Source organism: Salvelinus alpinus, chromosome 28, assembly GCF_045679555.1.
Source record: "Salvelinus alpinus chromosome 28, SLU_Salpinus.1, whole genome shotgun sequence".
NCBI classification, from domain to species: domain Eukaryota; kingdom Metazoa; phylum Chordata; class Actinopteri; order Salmoniformes; family Salmonidae; genus Salvelinus; species Salvelinus alpinus.
The window spans coordinates 10287106-10307640 of NC_092113.1; the positions used below are offsets into that span (position 1 = coordinate 10287106).

The 20535-nt window shown below is 43.2% G+C and overlaps 1 protein-coding gene across 1 annotated transcript; it reads right to left on the bottom strand.

Annotated features, from left to right (window-relative positions):
• Positions 1-2743: 2743 nt before the first annotated feature.
• Positions 2744-18787, bottom strand: tprg1l (tumor protein p63 regulated 1-like). The gene is made up of 6 exons (XM_071371565.1): positions 18415-18787; positions 17941-18032; positions 4301-4351; positions 3970-4095; positions 3431-3584; positions 2744-3308 (listed from the first exon to the last, which is right to left on the bottom strand). The coding sequence occupies exons 1-6, from the start codon at positions 18640-18642 to the stop codon at positions 3114-3116; spliced, it is 846 nt and encodes a 281-aa protein (XP_071227666.1). The 5' UTR covers positions 18643-18787; the 3' UTR covers positions 2744-3113.
• Between the last annotated feature and the right edge of the window lie 1748 nt (positions 18788-20535).

The window sequence follows — 20535 nt, forward strand, 5'->3', positions numbered from 1 at the left end:
GATGTTTGATTCAGACAGCAACTGTGTCTAACCATTCCGGTCTACATTCAATCACTCAAACAGTTGGAATGTTCTGCTGTGGACGAGAATGGTGAAAAGTTCCTCAGACACAGATTAAAGGGGGTGATGATGTGGCTGTATTGTTGTAAAAAAAAAAGCTTTAGGGCTCGATTCATCCATATAGCGTGGATCTTCTGTGATTATTACCACAGCAAGCAAGGTATTTGGAGCCAAACAGTCGGGCCTGGATGAGCTCTAAGGTCAGGGCCCTCCAAGGCTCACAAATTCATTTTAGACCCAAGCCACCCCCTGTACCTGGACTTTACACTACTCCCCTCTTTCCTGTTGAGGGGGTTCCCTATACCTGCGCCCAAACAACTAGACAATCATTTGTGCCAGGTGTGATATCCCTCCTAAATAGCTCGGGTGACTGTTCCTATCGACTCCGTAAGGCCAGCAGGCTAGTCTTATTGGTATGTAACTTGTATTGTCAATTTACATGACACTGCAACAAAATAAGAGATTAAGCATATTCCTAGACTGTCTGGGGAAACCCCTAATCCCCAGGGTACTTCAAAGTGGGTTTACAGGAACCTGCAGTGTAAGAAACAATGCCACGATTTTGATGAGTATTTATTTAATAAGCAAGGTCAGTATGAGCATATAGTCAGCGTTATGAGTCAAACCAATCTGCAAATGGGTCGGATAACAGATTTACCCAGTATGAAATATCAAAGTAATGTAGGCAATTGCCTCACGTTGGTGACCGTGCTAGTTTTCTTTTTGTAACACTCAGCCTGCATCAATTCAGTATATGCTATTCTGGAGCATTTTCCAAGTTGAACAGAGACGGCATGCAAAACATGCATGCTACATTTAGACCAGGGGTGGGGAAAAAAGGTAGTTGGACAGACATCTTAGTTCATTAAAGCATGATCTTGTGTAAAGCAAAGGCCTAACAACCAGATTCTTCTCTGGTGAATGGATGAGGAAGATTGTATTTCAAACCAGTTTAAATCTGGTTCCTGGATTTCGTTTTAGTTGCATATTTAGAAATATTCAGTTTGGATCCCATGCAAGAATGACATCTTACTCTGTTTAGAAACAAAATTGAACGCCCATCAACCATTGTGACTGATGGAAGAATGTTTCAAATGTAATTGCGGCTTTCTTGGTCACTTCCTGTTATTGGCCCTTATACATTAAGTCACTTCCTTAGATTGGCTCCTGTGCAGTGATGATACATTTAAATTTGTGCTTGTTTAGGTTGAGGGTATTTAAGGTTCATGTGGGAGTAGAAGGGAATGAGGTGGATGTTCTCACCGAGCAAGCACTCAAGCATTCTAATGTCGACATGGAAGTGACAAATCAGTAAAGCAGAGGCCAAGAGGGTTAATAGCAAGAGTTGTGGAGCAGGGAGGGGAAGATCCATTAAAAGGTGGGGGCAGGGAGGTCCTCAGGTCGAGAGGAGAAAAAAAACAATGGCATGGAACTATTTCACTATAGTCCTTTCCAAATACTTGAACAGAAATGGATTATTCTGTTCCTGAGAGCTACTGATCAAAAGGTCTGCGGCAAAGCCGTACGAGCTTGGTAAAAGGAGACTTTTACATTCAAATGCTGTATCCAATTTAACTTGTTGCTTTTTTTTCTTTGAGGTTTATGTCAGACTATGGCTACAGCCCTAACTAGTTAGTTACTTGAATAGTTGACTAATAGATCAACGTAATCTAAGATGGCCACCATTTTTATTCCCATGGTCGATAAGACTATTTTAGCCTCCGAGCAAGATTTGTGTAGTAGATTGTTTGGTGAAACGATATGTAGAAAGGATTCCCCCCCCCCCCCCCTTCTAGACATTTCTATACCGGTCAACACTAAGAATCAAACGGGTATGAAAACACGGTCCCGTGTGGCTCAGTTGGTAGAGCATGGCGCTTGCAACGCCAGGGTTGTGGGTTCATTCCCCACGGGGGGACCAGGATGAATATGTATGAACTTTCCAATTTGTAAGTCGCTCTGGATAAGAGCGTCTGCTAAATGACGTAAATGTAAATGTAAAACGTACCTCAATCCAGGCATGGAAGGTGTCACTGTACTCAATTATCCCACAATGCCTGACGGCAAACCATAATACTGCTAGTTCGGAATTAAACTGCCTTTCTTGTCCTCATGCTATGTAGCTAATGCTAAAGTAACATATTCCACAACAATTCTCCGGCAGCTACTCACCCCAACGTTAGACATCACATTTTCATAGAACCTAATCCGCTGCTTTTGCATTAACTAGCCTAGCATGAGGACGATAAAGGCCGTGTGTTTTCTAGAAATGGAGACGAGTAGGCCTAATCAATTTAAGAAAATTGTCACAAGGGAATATCTGTAGGTGGGCTTGCACCAAACAATGTAAAATATAGTAAATAACGTCATAATTTTGACTGAAAAAGCAGATTGTAGCACCGGCAGCTGCATTAATTCTCAAATCTTACCACTACAACTTCCCAATATGATGGATTTTAGAGCCAATCTGGCTAATGCGAAAATCTGCTATTTTGCAAGGCGTCTCAAGTTGAAAATAATGGGTAGACCGCCTGATTATGCAAAGCTCATTGCATCAGTTTCTGTAATAACGAGCACTGATAAAGCCCACTCTTATACCTAAAGTTAAAGCACCTAACCATGCCCTCGTACTGCACAAAAGGCCCACACTAATGTTAACTTCCATGGACACTAAGTCAGGTTCACCTAGCAGCATCAGGTGTGTATTACAGTATTTTCACAATGGCAAGGTAAACAGTATGCACTGTACCCACAACTAGCGACATTCCCTAATCGCACAAACACACCAAATTCACATACTGTAGGTCTCTCCACTCAGGGGTTAAATAATTATGGCAAATGGAAAACATACCTTTGCATGAGAGCACTGTGGCAGGAGTGGAGAGAACTCAGGCTTACTGCACACCATGGCTGCCCGCCGGTTATACTCAAGCGTTGGGTATGACACAGCCACATTGTCAGCATTCCACGAGCAGACAGACACACACTCATAAAACACACAGTTTGACAGCGCTCCCACTGCTGTGGAATAAGAGGGTCACTCTGTGGGAACATTAGAAGCCAATCTTTCCCCTGGTCATGGAGTAGCCCAGCTTGGCCTCATTGTTGATAAAGGACATGATGCCCAGGTAGGTCTCGATGAGGAGGGGCCTCTCTAGGATCAGAACTCCGTTGGCCCTGCCCGGAATGGCAAACTCCTTGTGGGCCTTCTTCACTGCCTGAACCAGCTGGGTCCGGAAGATGTCCATCTGACAGAAGAGGAGAGCAGCTCAGTGTTTAATATACCAAGCTCCCATGTGAACATGAATATTGCATATAAACAGTTAATATTGTAAATGGGGAAGGGGAGGTGGCAACGTAAGAGTTTAACCTGGCAGAGAGAGGCCACTTTCTCGTCGGCACGGGCCATGGGGTGCTCAGTGAAGGTGACATAGGGCATGTCTGTGGACCAGGGATTCCAGCGGTTCACGAAGGAGGGGCGTGGGCGTTTGTCCCACTGAACCCGAATCCCATAGCCCTCCCTCCTGTAGAGACACTTATTGTAATGCCAGTGTGCTGGGAGTAATCAATGAATAGTAGGCTGTGTTCAGTGGGCACGAGAGGAGAAAAGCTTTAGAAACAGAAGGTGTATCTATACTTGTCCAATATGCCTTCCTAGTTTTCGGTTTCCATGCCTACTGAACACGTCTGACTGCTGAGTGTATTTGGCCCTGTCCAGAAACAACCCCAAGCCCTCTTATCCCATAGCGACTTGAGTAGACTCAACATAGTTGGATATGTATAAGCAATATGGCAACATTTCCACCAAGCCTATCCCAAGTGAACGTTAGCCTTCTACCAATTATTTCAGAACATCGACAAGTGGCTTGTGTTGTTGTAAGTACAGGGTCATGGCTCAGTGGCTCTTACTTGTTGAGGGATTTGGGCGGGAACTCAAACTCGCCCACTGAGATGGTGTCCACGGCATTAAGGGAGATTCTGATGACCTGCTGACACAGCAGGTTGATGAAGTCATACTTGCAAACCAGCAGGGACCTGTTAGAAAACCAAGAGGGACAATATGGTAAATGAAGTAAAGAGTGTAGTTTGACGCCTTTATCATCACGAATAGATCACAACCGCGTCTAGGCTTTCATCCAGTCGGCAACATAAATGTATCAAATAATATGGGAATGGATCCCTCCAATTAGGTTCAAATGGATATCCAATCATAACATTTGCCACTAATCATTTGGTTTACCTGTCAGTTATGAGCACCAGTCTCTCCTTCTCGTTGTTCCAGTGGTCAACTCTAAGGGAAACATTATTACATTGAGATTTAGCATTCTCATCTGTAGCGAAAATAATGTAATGAGATATTCATGAAAATATGAAGTCACAATGGTGTAAGAGAGACTAAAATGTGCCAAGGGTTGTGTGATTTTTTTACCAATTGGCATCTGCCGACAGAATATAATTTTTTATTGAGATAGTATGTATAAACTGGATAAATAAACGTGCCTTTTTAAGCACTACATGGCTCTTAATCTCCTCTCATTTGCACGAATATCGTTTCAAAGTTTATTTATCACGTCCATAGGAAAATAGGTGTAAAACAGTAGTGATATTCTTACCTTGAGAGCTCATTCCCAACAATGCAATAATAATAATAATAAAGAATAAAACAACAAGAACTACGATGTGAGTTAGAAACACGAGAATGCAAGTATATACATGCAAGTGTCTGGTAGTAGGATATACAGAGCCTTCAGAATGTATTCACACCCCTTGACTTCTCCCACATTTTGTTGCGTTACAGCCTGAATTAATTAATTAAATGTTTTATTTATTTCACCTTTAGTTAACCAGGTAGGCTAGTTGAGAACAAGTTCTCATTTACAACTGCGACCTGGCCAAGATAAAGCAAAGCAGTGTGACACAGACAACAACACAGAGTTACACATGGAATAAACAATAAACAAGCCAATGACACAGTAGAAAAAAAAGAAAGTCTATATACAGTGTGTGCAAAAGGCATGAGGTAGGCAATAAATAGGCCATAGGAGCGAATAATTACAATTTAGCAGATTAACACTGGAGTGATAAATGAGCAGATGATGATGTGCAAGTAGAGATACTGATGTGCAAAAGAGCAAAAAAGTAAATAAAAACAGTATGGGGATGAGGTAGGTAGATTGGGTGGGCTATTTACAGATGGACTATGTACAGCTGCAGCGATCGGTTAGCTGCTCAGATAGCTGATGTTTAAAGTTGGTGAGGGAAATAAAAGTCTCCAACTTCAGCGATTTTTGCAATTCGTTCCAGTCACTGGCAGCAGAGAACTGGAAGGAAAGGCGGCCAAATGAGGTGTTGGCTTTGGGGGTGATCAGTGAGATATACCTACTGGAACGTGTGCTACGGGTAGGTGTTGTTATCGTGACCAGTGAACTGAGATAAGGCGTAGCTTTATCTAGCATAGACTTATAGATGACCCGGAGCCAGTGGGTCTGGCGAGGAATATGTAGCGAGGGCCAGCCGACTAGAGCATACAGGTCGCAGTGGTGGGTGGTATAAGGTGATTTGGTAACAAAACGGATGGCACTGTGATAGACTGCATCCAGTTTGCTGAGTAGAGTATTGGAAGCTATTTTGTAGATGACATCGCCGAAGTCGAGGATCGGTAGGATAGTCAGTTTTACTAGGGTAAGTTTGGTGGCGTGAGTGAAGAAGGCTTTGTTGCGAAATAGAAAGCCGATTCTAGATTTAATTTTGGATTGGAGATGTTTAATATGAGTCTGGAAGGAGAGTTTACAGTCTAACCAGACACCTAGGTATTTATAGTTGTCCACATATTCTAGGTCGGAACCGTCCAGGGTGGTGATGCTACTCGGGCGGGTGCGGGCAGCGAACGGTTGAAAAGCATGCATTTGGTTTTACTAGTGTTTAAGACCAGTTGGAGGCCACGGAAGGACTGTTGTATGGCATTGAAGCTCGTTTGGAGGTTAGTTAGCACAGTGTCCAAGGAAGGGCCAGAAGTATACAGAATGGCGTCGTCTGTGTAGAGGTGGATCAGGGAATCGCCCGCAGCAAGAGCTATATCATTGATATATACAGAGAAAAGACTCGGCCCGAAAATTGAACCCTGTTGTACCCCCATAGAGACTGCCAGAGGTCCGGACAACATGCCCTCCGATTTGACACACTGAACTCTGTCTGCAAGGTGTTTGGTGAACCAGGCGAGGTAGTCATTAGAAAAACCAAGGCTATTGAGTCTGCCGATAAGAATACGGTGATTGACAGAGTAGAAAGCCTTGGCCAGGTCGATGAAGACGGCTGCACAGTACTGTCTTTTATCGATGGCGGTTATGATATCGTTCAGTACCTTGAGCGTGGCTGAGGTGCACCCGTGGCCGGCTCGGCAACCGGATTGCACAGCGGAGAAGGTACGGTGGGATTTGAAATGTTCAGTGATCTGTTTATTAACTTGGCTTTCGAAGATTTTAGATAGGCAGGGCAAGATGGATATAGGCAGGGCAGGATGGATATAGGTCTGTAACAGTTTGGGTCTTGGGTGTCACCCCATTTGAAGAGGGGGATGACCGTGGCAGCTTTCCAATCTTTAGGGATCTCGGGCGATACGAAAGAGAGGTTGAACAGGCTGGTAATGGGGGTTGCAACAATGGCGGCGGATAGTATTAGAAAGAGAGGGTCCAGATTGTCTAGCCCAGCTGATTTGTACGGGTCCAGGTTTTGCAGCTCTTTCAGAACATCTGCTATTTGGATTTGGGTGAAGGAGAAGCTGGGGAAGCTTGGGCAAGTAGCTGCGGGGGCGGAGCTGTTGGCCGGGGTTGGAGTAGCCAGGAGGAAGGCATGGCCAGCCGTTGAGAAATGCTTATTGAAATTTTCGATTATCATGGATTTATCGGTGGTGACCGTGTTACCTAACCTCAGTGCAGTGGGCAGCTGGGAGGAGGTGCTCTTGTTCTCCATGGACTTTAGTGTCCCAAGACTTTTTGGAGTTAGAGCTACAGGATGCAAATTTCTGCTTGAAAAAGTTAGCCTTTGCTTTCCTGACTGAATGCGTGTATTGGTTCCTGACTTCCCTGAACAGTTGCATATCGCAGGGACTATTCGATGCTATTGCAGTCCGCCACAGGATGTTTTTGTGCTGGTCAAGGGCAGTCAGTTCTGGAGTGAACCAAGGGCTATATCTGTTCTTAGTTCTGCATTTTTTGAACGGGGCATGCTTATCTAAGATGGTGAGGAAATTACTTTTAAAGAATGACCAGGCATCCTCGACTGACGGGATGAGGTCAATATCCTTCCAGGATACCCGGGCCAGGTTGATTAGAAAGGCCTGTTCGCAGAAGTGTTTTAGGGAGCGTTTGACAGTGATGAGGGGTGGTTGTTTGACCGCGGACCCATAGCGGATACAGGCAATGAGGCAGTGATCGCTGAGATCCTGATTGAAAACAGTGGAGGTGTATTTGGAGGGCAAGTTGGTCAGGATGATGTCTATGAGGGTGCCCATGTTTACGGATTTAGGTTTGTACCTGGTGGGTTCCTTGATGATTTGTGTGAGATTGAGGGCATCTAGCTTAGATTGTAGGACTGCCGGGGTGTTAAGCATATCCCAGTTTAAGTCACCTAACAGAGCAAACTCTGAAGCTAGATGGAGAGCGATCAATTCCCAAGTGGTGTCCAGGGCACAGCTGGGAGCGGAGGGTCGATAGCAGGCGGCAACAGTGAGAGACTTATTTCTGGAGAGATTCATTTTTAAAATTAGAAGTTCGAAGTGTTTGGGTATAGACCTGGAAAGTATGACAGAACTTTGCAGGCTATCTTTGCAGTAGATTGCAACTCCTCCCCCTTTGGAAGTTCTATCTTGACGGAAAATGTTGTAGTTGTGTATGGAAATCTCCGAATTTTTGGTGGCCTTCCTAAGCCAGGATTCAGACACGGCAAGGACATCAGGGTTGGCGGAGTGTGCTAAAGCAGTGAGTAAAACAAACTTAGGGAGGAGGCTTCTGATGTTAACATGCATGAAACCAAGGCTTTTTCGATCACAGAAGTCAACAAATGAGGGTGCCTGGGGACACGCAGGGCCTGGGTTTACCTCCACATCACCCGAGGAGGAGTAGGATGCGGGTACGGCTAAAGGCTATCAAAACTGGTCGCCTAGAGCGTTGGGGACAAAGAATAAAAGGAGCAGATTTCTGGGCATGGTAGAATAGATTCAGGGCATAATGTGCAGACAGGGGTATGGTGGGGTGTGGGTACAGCGGAGGTAAGCCCAGGCACTGAGTGATGATGAGAGGTTGTATCTCTGGACATGCTGGTTATAATGGGTGAGGTCACCGCATGTGTGGGAGGTGGGACAAAGGAGGTATCAGAGGTATGATGAGTGGAACTAGGGGTGATAACTAACCTAAACAACAGTATACAAGGCATATTGACATTTGAGAGAGACTTACAGCGAGGCATAAAGTAATCACAGGTGTTGATTGGGAGAGCTAGCTAAGACAACTAGTAAGACAACAGCTAATCAGCTAAAACAACAACAGGTAAAATGGCGATGAATTGGCAGAGAGGGTCGGTTAACTACACACAGAGCCTGAGTTCGCGGCTGGCAAAAAAATAAACAGAATGGAGTACCGTGATTAATGGACAGTCCAGCAGGCATCAGCTATGTAGCCAAGTGATCATAGGGTCCAGGGGGCAGCAATAGATGGAACTACTACACTAGCACGCGGGCGACACAGCGTTGCAAAGTTAATAGCACGGGGCTAGTAGAAGTGTCTGCTCCGACGTCCGACGGTGGCCGGTTGAAGGCACAGCGGATGGAGTATTCGTCGGCAGACCAGTCGTGGTGGTGCGGCGGGGCGCCGTGTCGACAAAGGATCCAAGCCAGATGATGAAAGAGGTATTATAGTTGTAGAAATGTAGTTTACTAGCCGGGAGATGCGCCTGGCTCACGGCTAACTGGTGCTAGCTTCGGGGCAGGGGCGTTAGCCACTATAGCCACTCAGTAGCAGCGGTGATCCGGTGCCAAGGTCCAGAGCTTACGGCAAGGATCCGGTGGAGTAGTGGGTTCTAGCAGTGTTTGGGTGGGGTCCGGGTGAACAACTGAGTAGGCTGGGAGGTGGGCCTCAGGGATAGCTTCGGTACTGGGTAACTCGGTGGGTGCTAGCTAGCTGTGAAGATCAGGAGTAATGGTCCAGGGATTACGGCGTTGTAGTGGAGAGACAGTCCAATACTGGTAGGCTGGCGAGTATTATCCAGGCAAAAAAAAAATTGGTTGGTATCTGTGTAGAAGGTAAAGGCAGTGGCTAACAATGGCTAATAGCAGTGGCTAACAATGACTAAATAGCTTGTAGCTAATTCTTCTTCTGATGGCTAGGTGGTTCTTGCTATAAGGTCTAAAAATTCAAAATAATAGCGGTTCCGTATCACATTGGGTGAGGCAGGTTACCTGAAGGTATAATTGAATTAAAATGGAAAAGAGATTGAAAATAAAATTGAAATATATACAAAAAAATACAAAAAATACAAAAAGTACACGAGAGGATGAAATTAAAATGTAAATATACACAAAAAAATACGAAAAATACACGAGAGGACGAAGGATGAACAAAACACGTCTGCACTGCTACGCCATCTTGGATCTAACCAAATATCTAAATATCTAACCAACCCAACCAAATATTTAAAAGGAGATGTATCTACTGCTTGGATAAAAATAAATACAAATGATTGTCACATACACCAGATAGATGCAGTGAAATGGGTTTTGTTTTACAGGGCCAGCCATAGCAGTACGGCACCCCTGGAACAAATGTAGATTGTGTCACGCTAGTTAGCATTGGCTTGTGAAACTACCTCTGTGTCCAGTATGAAGTTAGACAGAAAAATGGTATCCACAAGTTCATTGAACTATGGTTAAGTAGATAAAGGGCCACATTGCCAAAATCCCGAAGTATCCCTTTAATAGGTGAATGACTGTCACGCTTGTGTAACGGATGTGAAATGGCTAGCTAGTTAGCGGGTACGCGCTAGTAGCGTTTCAATCAGTTACGTCACTTGCTCTGAAACCTAGAAGTAGTGTTGCACCTTGCTCTGCAAGGGCCGTGGCCTTTGTGGAGCGATGGGTAACGATGCTTCGTGGGCGACCGTTGATGTGTGCAGAGGGTCCCTGGTTCGCGCCCGTGTCGGGGCGAGGGGACGTGCTAAAGTTATACTGTTACATTGATGCTGTTGACCCGGATCACTGGTTGCTGCGGAAAAGGAGGAGGTTGAAAGGGGGGTGAGTGTAACGGATGTGAAATGGCTAGCTAGTTAGCGGGTACGCGCTAGTAGCGTTTCAATCAGTTACGTCACTTGCTCTGAAACCAATATGTAGGGTTTCCCCTTGCTCTGCAAGGGCCGCGGCTTTTGTGGAGCGATGGGTAACGACGCTTCGTGGGTGACTGTTGTTGATGTGTGCAGAGGGTCCCTGGTTCGCGCCCGGGTCGGGGCGAGGGGACGTACTAAAGTTATACTGTTACACGAGATTATGAGTGGGTGAAACAATGACAAGGCCATCGATCACGTGAAACCATTCATTCCTTTGTGAAGACTCGATAGCGCATTGAGGCCAAATGAAGGCGGGTTCAATTATTTCTATGGGTTGGTTAATCTCTCGTGGACAGTGCACGTAACATCTGACACAATTGCGCAAGATATTTAGTTCATGGAGACAACATGGTCTGTGCTATACGGAAACCTTGGGACATCCCTACCCTATTGAAGTTGAAATGTAAAACGGTTAGGGTTAGGTAAGGGTTATGGTTAGGGGTTCAAACTTCTTATGGCTGCAATCCCGTTAACGGGATCGATATGACAACAGCCAGTGAAAGTGCAGGGCGCCAAATTCAAACAGAAATCTCATAATTAAAATTCCTCAAGCATACAAGTATTTCACACCATTTTAAAGATGCACTTCTTGTTAATCCCACCACAGTGTCCGATTTCAAAAAGGCTTTACAGCGAAAGCACCACAAACGATTATGTTAGGTCACCGCAAAATCACAGAAAAACACAGCCATTTTTCCAGCCAAAGACAGGAGTCACAAAAAGCAGAAATAGAGATAAAATGAATCACTAACCTTTGATGATCTTCATCAGATGACACTCATAGGACTTCATGTTACACAATACATATATGTTTTGTTCAATAAAGTTCATATTTATATCCAAAAACCTCAGTTTACATTGGCGCCATGTTCAGAAATGCCTTCAAAATATTCTCCGAAATTACAGAGCCACATCAAATAACAGAAATACTCATCATAAACTTTGATGAAAGATACATGTTTGACATAGAATTACAGATAAACTTGTTCTTAATGCAACCGCTGTGTCAGATTTCAAAAAAGCTTTGCGGCAAAAGCACAATATTCAATAATCTGAGAACAGCGTTCAGCCACAAAAGGAAGCCATACAGTTACCCACCAAATTGTGGAGTCAACAAAAGTCATAAATAGCATTATAAATCTTCACTTACCTTTGCTGATCTTCATCGGAATGCACTCCCAGGACTCCCACAAGAAATGTTAGTTTTCCTTGGTAATGTCCATCATTTATGTCCAAAGAGCAACTTTTGTTAGCGTGTTTGGTAAACAAATCCAAAGTCACGAAGCGCGTTCACTAAAAGCAGACGAAATGTCAAAAAGTTCCGTAACAGTCAGTAGAAACATGTCAAACGATGTATTGAATCAATCTCTAGGATGTTAACATAAATCTTCAATAATGTTCCAACCGGAGAATTCCATTGTCTTCAGAAGTGCGATGGCACAGAGCTCCCTCATGTGATGGTCAGCATGGTCAGAGCATGGTCAGCTCATGATAGACCTTACTCATTCCCGTCTCCTTCGGCCCCATATCCCACTGTGTATTTGATAGGCGATGAGTTGAAAACCTACAAACCTCAGATTTCCCACTTCCTGGTTGGATTTTTTTCTCAGGTTTTTGCCTGCCATATGAGTTCTGTTATACTCACAGACATGATTCAAACAGTTTTAGAAACTTCAGAGTGTCTATCCAATACTACTAATAATAATATGCATATATTAGCAACTGGGACTGAGGAGCAGGCAGTTTACTCTGGGCACCTTTTCATCCAAGCTACTCAATACTGCCCCTGCAGCCATAAGAAGTTAAGGTACACCATTCATAAACGTTAACTACCTTTAGCGCCTATTGACGATATTAAATACATTTCAGAATATACTATCATCGAGAAATAATTTCACAAAATTCACTCGTTAAATTACTACACCATTTTAATAGGGTTCCCACAAGGCCATATTTGTATGTTACAGTGCTTGTTTACGGAAGACAGAGTGGACCACCTGTGCCAGTTAGCCATCTGTGTCTCCGTACAACTGTGTGCAGAAGAAAGACTGACGCCCAAACGTGTTGTCACTGAAAAATACTGTCAGCTGCAAATGCTAAAACAGTGTATAGCAAGTGTGTATTTTGATGTGATGTGAAAGTAGAGGGATTTAGGTTTCTAGAACCCTACCGCAACTGAGAATCGATTCACGTTTACATTTGAGTATTTGGCTGTTTTGGCTTCCAGAGCCAATTCGCCTTAAAAAAAAGAACATGTAAGGTCCTTGGACTATAAGGAGTAACGTTAGGCTCCTTTAGTCCATTATTGGGCTAGGTTTAGGGTAGGGACATCTCAAGTAATCCCGGATAGCACTGACCAACATGCGCTGTTTGAGTTACTCCAGGAAGTGACTTTGCAGTGCTGCCGTCTCATTGAGTTGCTCAAGTTGAAGGCCGACCGGGGTACTGCAGGCTGCCATTAGCAACTCAATCTTTTTAACTTCTGTGTGCGATTTTAAAATGATTGGTTCAAGGACATACAGTTGAAGTCGGAAGTGTACATACACCTTAGCCAAATAAATTTAAACTCAGTTTCACAATTCCTGACATTTAATCCTCGTAAAAATGCCCTGTCTTAGGTCAGTCAGGATCACCACTTTATTTTAAGAATGTGAAATGTCAGAATAATAGTAGAGAGAATGATTTATTTCAGCTTTTATTTATTTCTTTCATCACATTCCCAGTGGGTCAGAAGTTTACATATACTCAATTAGTATTTGGTAGCATTGCCTTTAAATTGTTTAACATGGGTCAAACGTTTTGGGTAGCCTTCCACAATAAGTTGGGTGAATTTTGGCCCATTCCTCCTGACAGAGCTGGTCAGGTTTGTAGGCCTCCTTGCTCGCACACGCGTTTTCAGTTCTGCCCACAAATTTTGTATAGGATTGAGTTCAGGGCTTTGTGATGGCCACTCCAATACCGTGACTTTGTTGTCCTTAAGCCATTTTGCCACAACTTTGGAAGTATGCTTGGGGTCATTGTCCATTTGGAAGACCCATTTGCGACCAAGCTTTAACTTCCTGACTGATGTCTTGAGATGTTGCTTCAATATATCCACATAATTTCCCTTCATGATGCCATCTATTTTGTGAAGTGCACCAGTCCCTCCTGCAGCAAAGCACCCCCACAACATGATGCTGCCACCCCCGTGGTTCACGGTTGAGATGGTGTTCTTTGACTTGCAAGCCTCCCCTTTTACCTCCAAATATAACGATGGTCATTATGACCAAACAGTTCTATTTTTGTTTCATCAGACCAGAGGACATTTCTCCAAAGTCTTTGTTCCCATGTGCAGTTGCAAACCGTAGTCTGGCTTTTTTATAGCAGTTTTGGAGCAGTGTCTTCTTCCTTGCTGAGCGGCCTTTCAGGTTATGTCGATATAGGACTCGTTTTACTGTGGATATAGATACTTTTGTACCTGTTTCCTCCAGCATCTTCACAAGGTCCTTTGCTGTTGTTCTGGGATTGATTTGCACTTTTCGCACCAAAGTACGTTCATCTCCTTCCTGAGCGGTATGATGGCTGCGTGGTCCCATGGCGTTTATACTTGCGTACTATTGTTGTACAGATGAATGTGGTACCTTCAGGCGTTTGGAAATTGCTCCCAAGGATGAACCAGACTTGTGGAGGTCTACAATTTTTTTTCTGAGTTCTTGGCTGATTTCTTTTGATTTTCCCATGTCAAGGAAAGAAGCATTGAGTTTGAAGGTAGGCCTTGAAATACATCCACAGGTACACCTCCAATTGACTCAAATTATGTACATTAGCCTATCAGAAGCTTCTAAAGCCATGACATCATTTTGTGGAATTTTCCAAGCTGTTTAAAGGCACAGTCAACTTAGTGTATGTAAACGTCTGACCCACTGGAATTGTGATACAGTGAATTATAAGTGAAATAATCGGTCTGTAAACAATTGTTGGAAAAATGACTTGTGTCATGCACAAAAAGTAGATGTCCTAAACGACTTGCCAGAACTATAGTTTGTTAACAAGAAAAACGAGTTTTAATGACTCCAACCTATGTGTATGTAAACTTACGACTTCAAATGTACATCTGGTGTATCAGAAGCAATTATTGGCAACTATGGAATGGTGAAGAAGAACTCCGTGGAGCACACATGTCCGAAATTAATTTAGCCATTCATTGTAGCATTGGCACTCTGTAGAGTTGCTATTTTCTCAAGTTCTTGTGTCAATTAACTCATGACATTCCTAGATTACTCATTATACTAATAAAGTCAGATTTTTTTTTAAATCAACAAATACAATAGTCAGTATAAAAAAAGGTTAAGGGTACCAAACTGTATATATACACAGTATCAGTCAAAAGTTTGGACACACTACAAGTCTTTTTTTTTTTTTATGTTACTATTTTCTACATCAAAATGATGAACACATATGTAATCATGTAGTAACCAAAAATAAGTGTTAAACAAAATCAACATATATTTTAGATTCCTCAAAGTAGCCACTCTTTGCCTTGATGACAGCTTTGCACACGCTTGACATTCTCTCAACCAGCTTCATGAGGAATGTTTTCCAACTGTCTTGATTTGAAAGACTTCCCACATATGCTGAGCACTTGTTGGCTGCTTTTCCTTCACTCTGCGGCCCAACTCATCCCAAACCATCTCAATTGGGTTGAGGTCAGGTGATTGTGGAGGCCAGGTCATCTGATGCAGCACTCTGTCACTCTCCTTCTTGGTCAAACAGCCCTTACAGCCTGGAGGTGTGTTGGGTCATTGTCCTGTTGAAAAACTAATGATAGTGGAATGGCGTATCACTGCAGAATACTGTGGTAGCCATGCTGGTTAAGTGTGCCTTGAATTCTAAATAAATCACTGACAGTGTCACCAGCAAAGCACCCCCACACCTCCTCCTCATCCGTTCACCTACTCTGCGTCTCACAAAGACACAGCGGTTGGAACCAAAACATTTCAAATTTGGACTCAGACCAAAGGACAGATTTCCACCGGTCTATGTCCATTGCTTGTGTTTCCTGGCCCAAGAAAGTCTCTTCTTATTAGTGTCCTTTAGTAGTGGTTTCTTTGCAGCAATTCGACCATGAAGGCCTGATTCACGCAGTCTCCTCTGAACAGTTGATGTTGAGATGTGTCTGTGAAGCATTTATTTGGGCTGCAATTTCTGAGACTTGTAACTCTAATGAACTTATCCTCTGCAGCGGAGGTAACTCTGGGTCTTCCTTTCCTGTGGTGATCCTCACGAGAGACAGTTTCATCATCGCGCTTGAGTTTTTTGCACGAGAAGAAACTTTCAAATTGTACAGATTGACTGACCTTCATGATGGACTGTTGTTTCACTTTGCTTATTTGAGCTGTTCTTGCCATAAGGCACACCTGTTAATTGAAATGCATTCTAGGTGACTACCTCATGAAGCTGGTTGAGAGAATGCCAAGAGTGTGCAAAGCTGTCATCAAGGCAAAGGGTGGCTACTTTGAAGAATGTCAAATATAAAATATATTTTGATTTGTTTAAAAAAAAATTGGTTACTACATGATTAAATGTGTTATTTCGTAGTTTTGATGTCATCACTATTATTCTACAATGTAGAAAATTGTAAAAAGAAAAGAAAAACCCTGGAATGAGTAGGTGTGTCCAAACTTGACTGGTACTGTATATCTGGCTGTGTTGGCAAAATCACTACATATCTCATTGAGGCAAGCAGGGAGAGGATGGCCGTTGTCAGTTTCAAGACCAGTCAGAAACGCCCAGCTAACCCTACGCCAGTGGATCTCAAAACTGAACTTGGATCCACATTAAGTAGCAATGATATCCTTTGCCACCGCTGGTCTTAAAGACAGCTTGAACCAGTCATGACTATTAAAAAAAAAAAATCTAGTTTCTTATACTGAAAAAATATATAAAAACGCAACATGTAAAATGTTGGTTCCATGAGCTGAAATAAGATCCCAGAAATGTTACATACGCACAAAAAGCTCTCTCAAATTGTGCGCACAAATTTGTTTACATCCCTGTTAGTGAGAATTTCTCCTTTGCCAAGATAATCCATCCACCTGACAGGTGTGGGAAACTAATCTGCGTGCTCGTCGTCCTTACCAGGGTCTTGACCTGACTGCAGTTCGGCGTCGTACCCGACGTCAGTGGGCAAATGCTCACCTTCGATGGCCACTGGAGAAGTGTGCTCTTCACAGATGAATCCCGGTTTCAATTGTACCGGGAAGATGGCAGACAGTGTGTATCGCATCGTGTGGGTGAGCGGTTTGCTGCTGTCAATGTTGTGAACAGAGCGCCCCATGGTGGTGGTGGGGTTATGGTATGGGCAGGCATGAGCTACGGACAACGAACACAATTTTATCAATGGTAATTTGACTGCACAGAGATACCATGAACGAGATCCTGAGGCCCATTGTCACGCCATCAGCTCATGTTTCAGCATGATAATGCACGGCCCCATGTTACAAGGATATGTACACAATTCCTAGAAGTTGAAAATGTCCCAGTTCTTCCATGGCCTACATACTCAGAAATGACACCAATTCAGCATGTTTGGGATGCTCTGTGTCAACGGCATGTCCCAGCTCCCGCCAATATCCAGCAACTTCACACAGCCATTGAACAGTAGTGGGACAACATTCCACAATCAACAGCCTGATCAACTCTATGCGAAGATGTGTCGCACTGCATGAGGCAAATGGCAGTCACACTAAATAGACTGGTTTTCTGATCCCACACCCCTACTTTTTTAAAGGTGTCTGTGACCAACAGTTACATATCTGTATTCCCAGTCATGCTAAATCCATAGATTACGGCCTAATGAATTTATTTCAATTGACCGATTTCCTTATATGAACTAACTCAGTCAAATCCTTAAAATTGTTGCACGTATATTTTTGTTCGGTGTAGTTACATGATTGTTTTGAAGTTAAGGGTGCAGTATTTATGAAGTTTGGTAATGAGCACAAAAAAATAGCATAGTTCAAGTTTAGGACAGGATATAGCTGCTGGACGCACATGCGCTCTGGGCTAATTCAGGACAAAGATTGTAGTTTTTATTTGATTAAACAATTCAGAGACAAAAACAAATAAATCAGATTAAATATTTAAGGAGAGCGAATCGATATACAGTCCCTAAATCAGCTGTAACTGTCAATACTGAAACAAAGCTTGAAATTAAGTCGCTTCTGGACACGGTAGACTCCTCACCACTAATTGGGGGATCCTGTTCTCCGCTAACAATATCTTCAGTACCACGGTCGGCCTTCAACTTCCATGGCTTCAATGAGAGGGGGCAGTTGTTCTCCACTGGAATGAATCATTGAAAACACTCAGACATCATCAAGCTCATTTCAATCACCTGTAGTACTAGGGCATAAACCAAAACGTGCACCCAGGGGGGGCCCCAGGACCGAGTTTGGGAACCCCTGAACTTCTGTACTGCCAATTTACTGGCCTATGTGAAGATGTGAATAGCTGATAAAAATGACTCACTCTGCAAGTAGCCACACACTCAGCACTTCTCCATCCTCTGAAGGCAGGCCCACTGTTCTGATGTCATTCACTGCTCGTTCAATGGTCCCTGGCTGAAATTAAGAGACCACAGTTAATTGATTTCAGTCCACTCATCATTATAATAATAATCGAGCAGATTGTTCCATATATCATAGCTGAATAAATTGCAGTTGTCTGAATAAATGGTTGCGTTTAACAGAACGGTTTGTTTCACAACCTAAGAAATAGATGTTGGTTTGTAACGACATGTTGCATGGGTGCTTACTGCCACAAATACGCACCTTCAAATCAGAGCGAGCCAAGCTGCAGTCAATCAGCAATTGCAAGCTCGCGCTGATTGCAGCGTGAGCGTTTGACAGCTGTGTTTCCAAGCTAGCCTATTAGCTTGCTAACTAGCTAATATCCGACGTTGTTCAGATAAAAAAAAAAAGGGCAATTATTAGCCAGACTTACCCTGAAGACGAAATAATCCTTCACTTTCGCTTGCATTGTTGGGTTGTGGACATGAAACGGCGTCAACGTTTGTAAGGGGGAGCAACATGCTACAGAAGAACTATACCCAAAGCTCCCTCTGGCCCCCGGCGGTGTGAAGGCAACCTCGACTCCATCCTCAGCCTCTGCCGGATGAAGGACCGCAGCCCCCGGACTCATTGGCTCAACCGTGTCGTTTAGCTGAAGCATAGTGCAAACTGAGTTGTAATAAAAAGCACAAAATAGACTTCAACCTATCCTCTCGAGAATAAAGATTCAGCAAACGGTGTATTGTTTTGAATTGGTCATTGCGCACAATAATATGATCAGAGAGGATGGTGTTTACAAGGAAGTACCCCTGCCTCACTTCCCCCTTAGATTTCCTTTTTTCACCTCTTAAAGGGGAAATCTGCAATTCAAACAAGTGTTATCCCCGCCACTGTTGGGCTGTAATCCTTAGTCCGAACAGCTAAAACAAGAGTTTATATTTGTATTTTGTATTTAAATTTAACCAGGCAAGTCAGTTAAGAACTAATTCTTATTTACAATGACGGCCTACCGGGGAACAGTGGGTTAACTGCCTTGTTCAGCGGCAGAACGACAGATTTTTAGCTTGTCAGCTCGGGAATTCGATCCAGCAACCTTTCGGTTACTGGCCCAACACTCTAACCACTGCCGCCCCTATTGGACAAATTCAGCTAGGTTCCTCCCTGTTTCGTTCCGTTAAAAATTCAGCTAGGTTCCTCCCTGTTTCGTTCCGTTAGCTTCTGTTTAAGAATAGAATAAAACTTTATTGGCCATCCAGGATGGAAATGTTTATTTGGCATCACCTACCATTAAAATAATCACAGCCACATACATTCTCACATCATACACATTTAAACCAGTCAGTCCATCGTGTTGCATACACCAACAACATAGAGGACATTATACATTCACTCACAATCGACCACTAGAAACGTTTTGCAACAGAATCGGTGTAATTAGTGAATAGCATACTCCCCTGAGGAATGGGGTTGGAGAAACGTAGCCAAACCACTCTCATATTTATAGAAGGAACTATGCAAGAACTGACCATCCACGAGATCAAAATAAGTACAAAAATAAAAACAAGTTTAGCCAAGTTTTGAGGCTATACTATGTAGATTTACAATTATATTGTCTACAAACAATGGAGGAAAAAAAGCATATTTGGGGTTCTGGCGGGGTAGGACAGGCGAACTAAACTCATTAGGCAATTATAAATTATACTTTTTAAGTATGGAACGCCGTTTGGGTCTTTGCGTGTCAAAAAAGATACACGTCAAATAACACATTTCCATTATAGAATGTTGTGTGTGCTGAATTTGCTTGTGCAAGCCAAGCGCCACCATTACGACCACTGTCAAAACTGTACAATACTGCGTTGGTAATAAGGCATTATTTGTTCAACCGAATGGGAAAACGTCGGTGTTAGCATTTTAAATTAGATCAGGATAAAAAATGTTTGCAAATATCTTTGATACCGATGTTATTAGCAACTTCTGGGGTATCTAGCTAGCACCAATGCAACCAGCCTGAAAACAATGACCAGCAGAAACTGCAGTAATTTTCAAAATTCTTAGCAATGATTTAGGAATCCATGTTAGTACGTATTAGCTAGGTAGCCACTTGTTGTTCTCTCAATGAAATAACTAGCTAGCCTGCTACTTAACCCTGTTGTCCACGTTATAACGTTATAAGCAGCCAGCTTGACAGGACCGGGTTATTTGTTGTATAGCTAGCCACAATAATGAATAGCCACATAGTGGAATTTGCGTTTCGCCTTCAAACTAAAAGTCCCTCGTTGAAAGTGACGCAGAAGATTACAATTGGTGGAATCATGCCATATTTAGACAAGATCATGTTGAACAAGGTTGAGTGTTGGAATGTGGAGCAATGAAATTGTATAAGAGTCTACTCGGCGACACCCACAGAACACAACTGTGAAGAGTTTACGCAAATATTAGCATCTTAGCTTTTATTGCGGGACTTTGACTGTGGGAAATCACCTGCCCAGTCAGCCTATTGTGCGTATTGACATTCACATTGATTGGGGATCAATGAAATGGGTATCAGTCTACT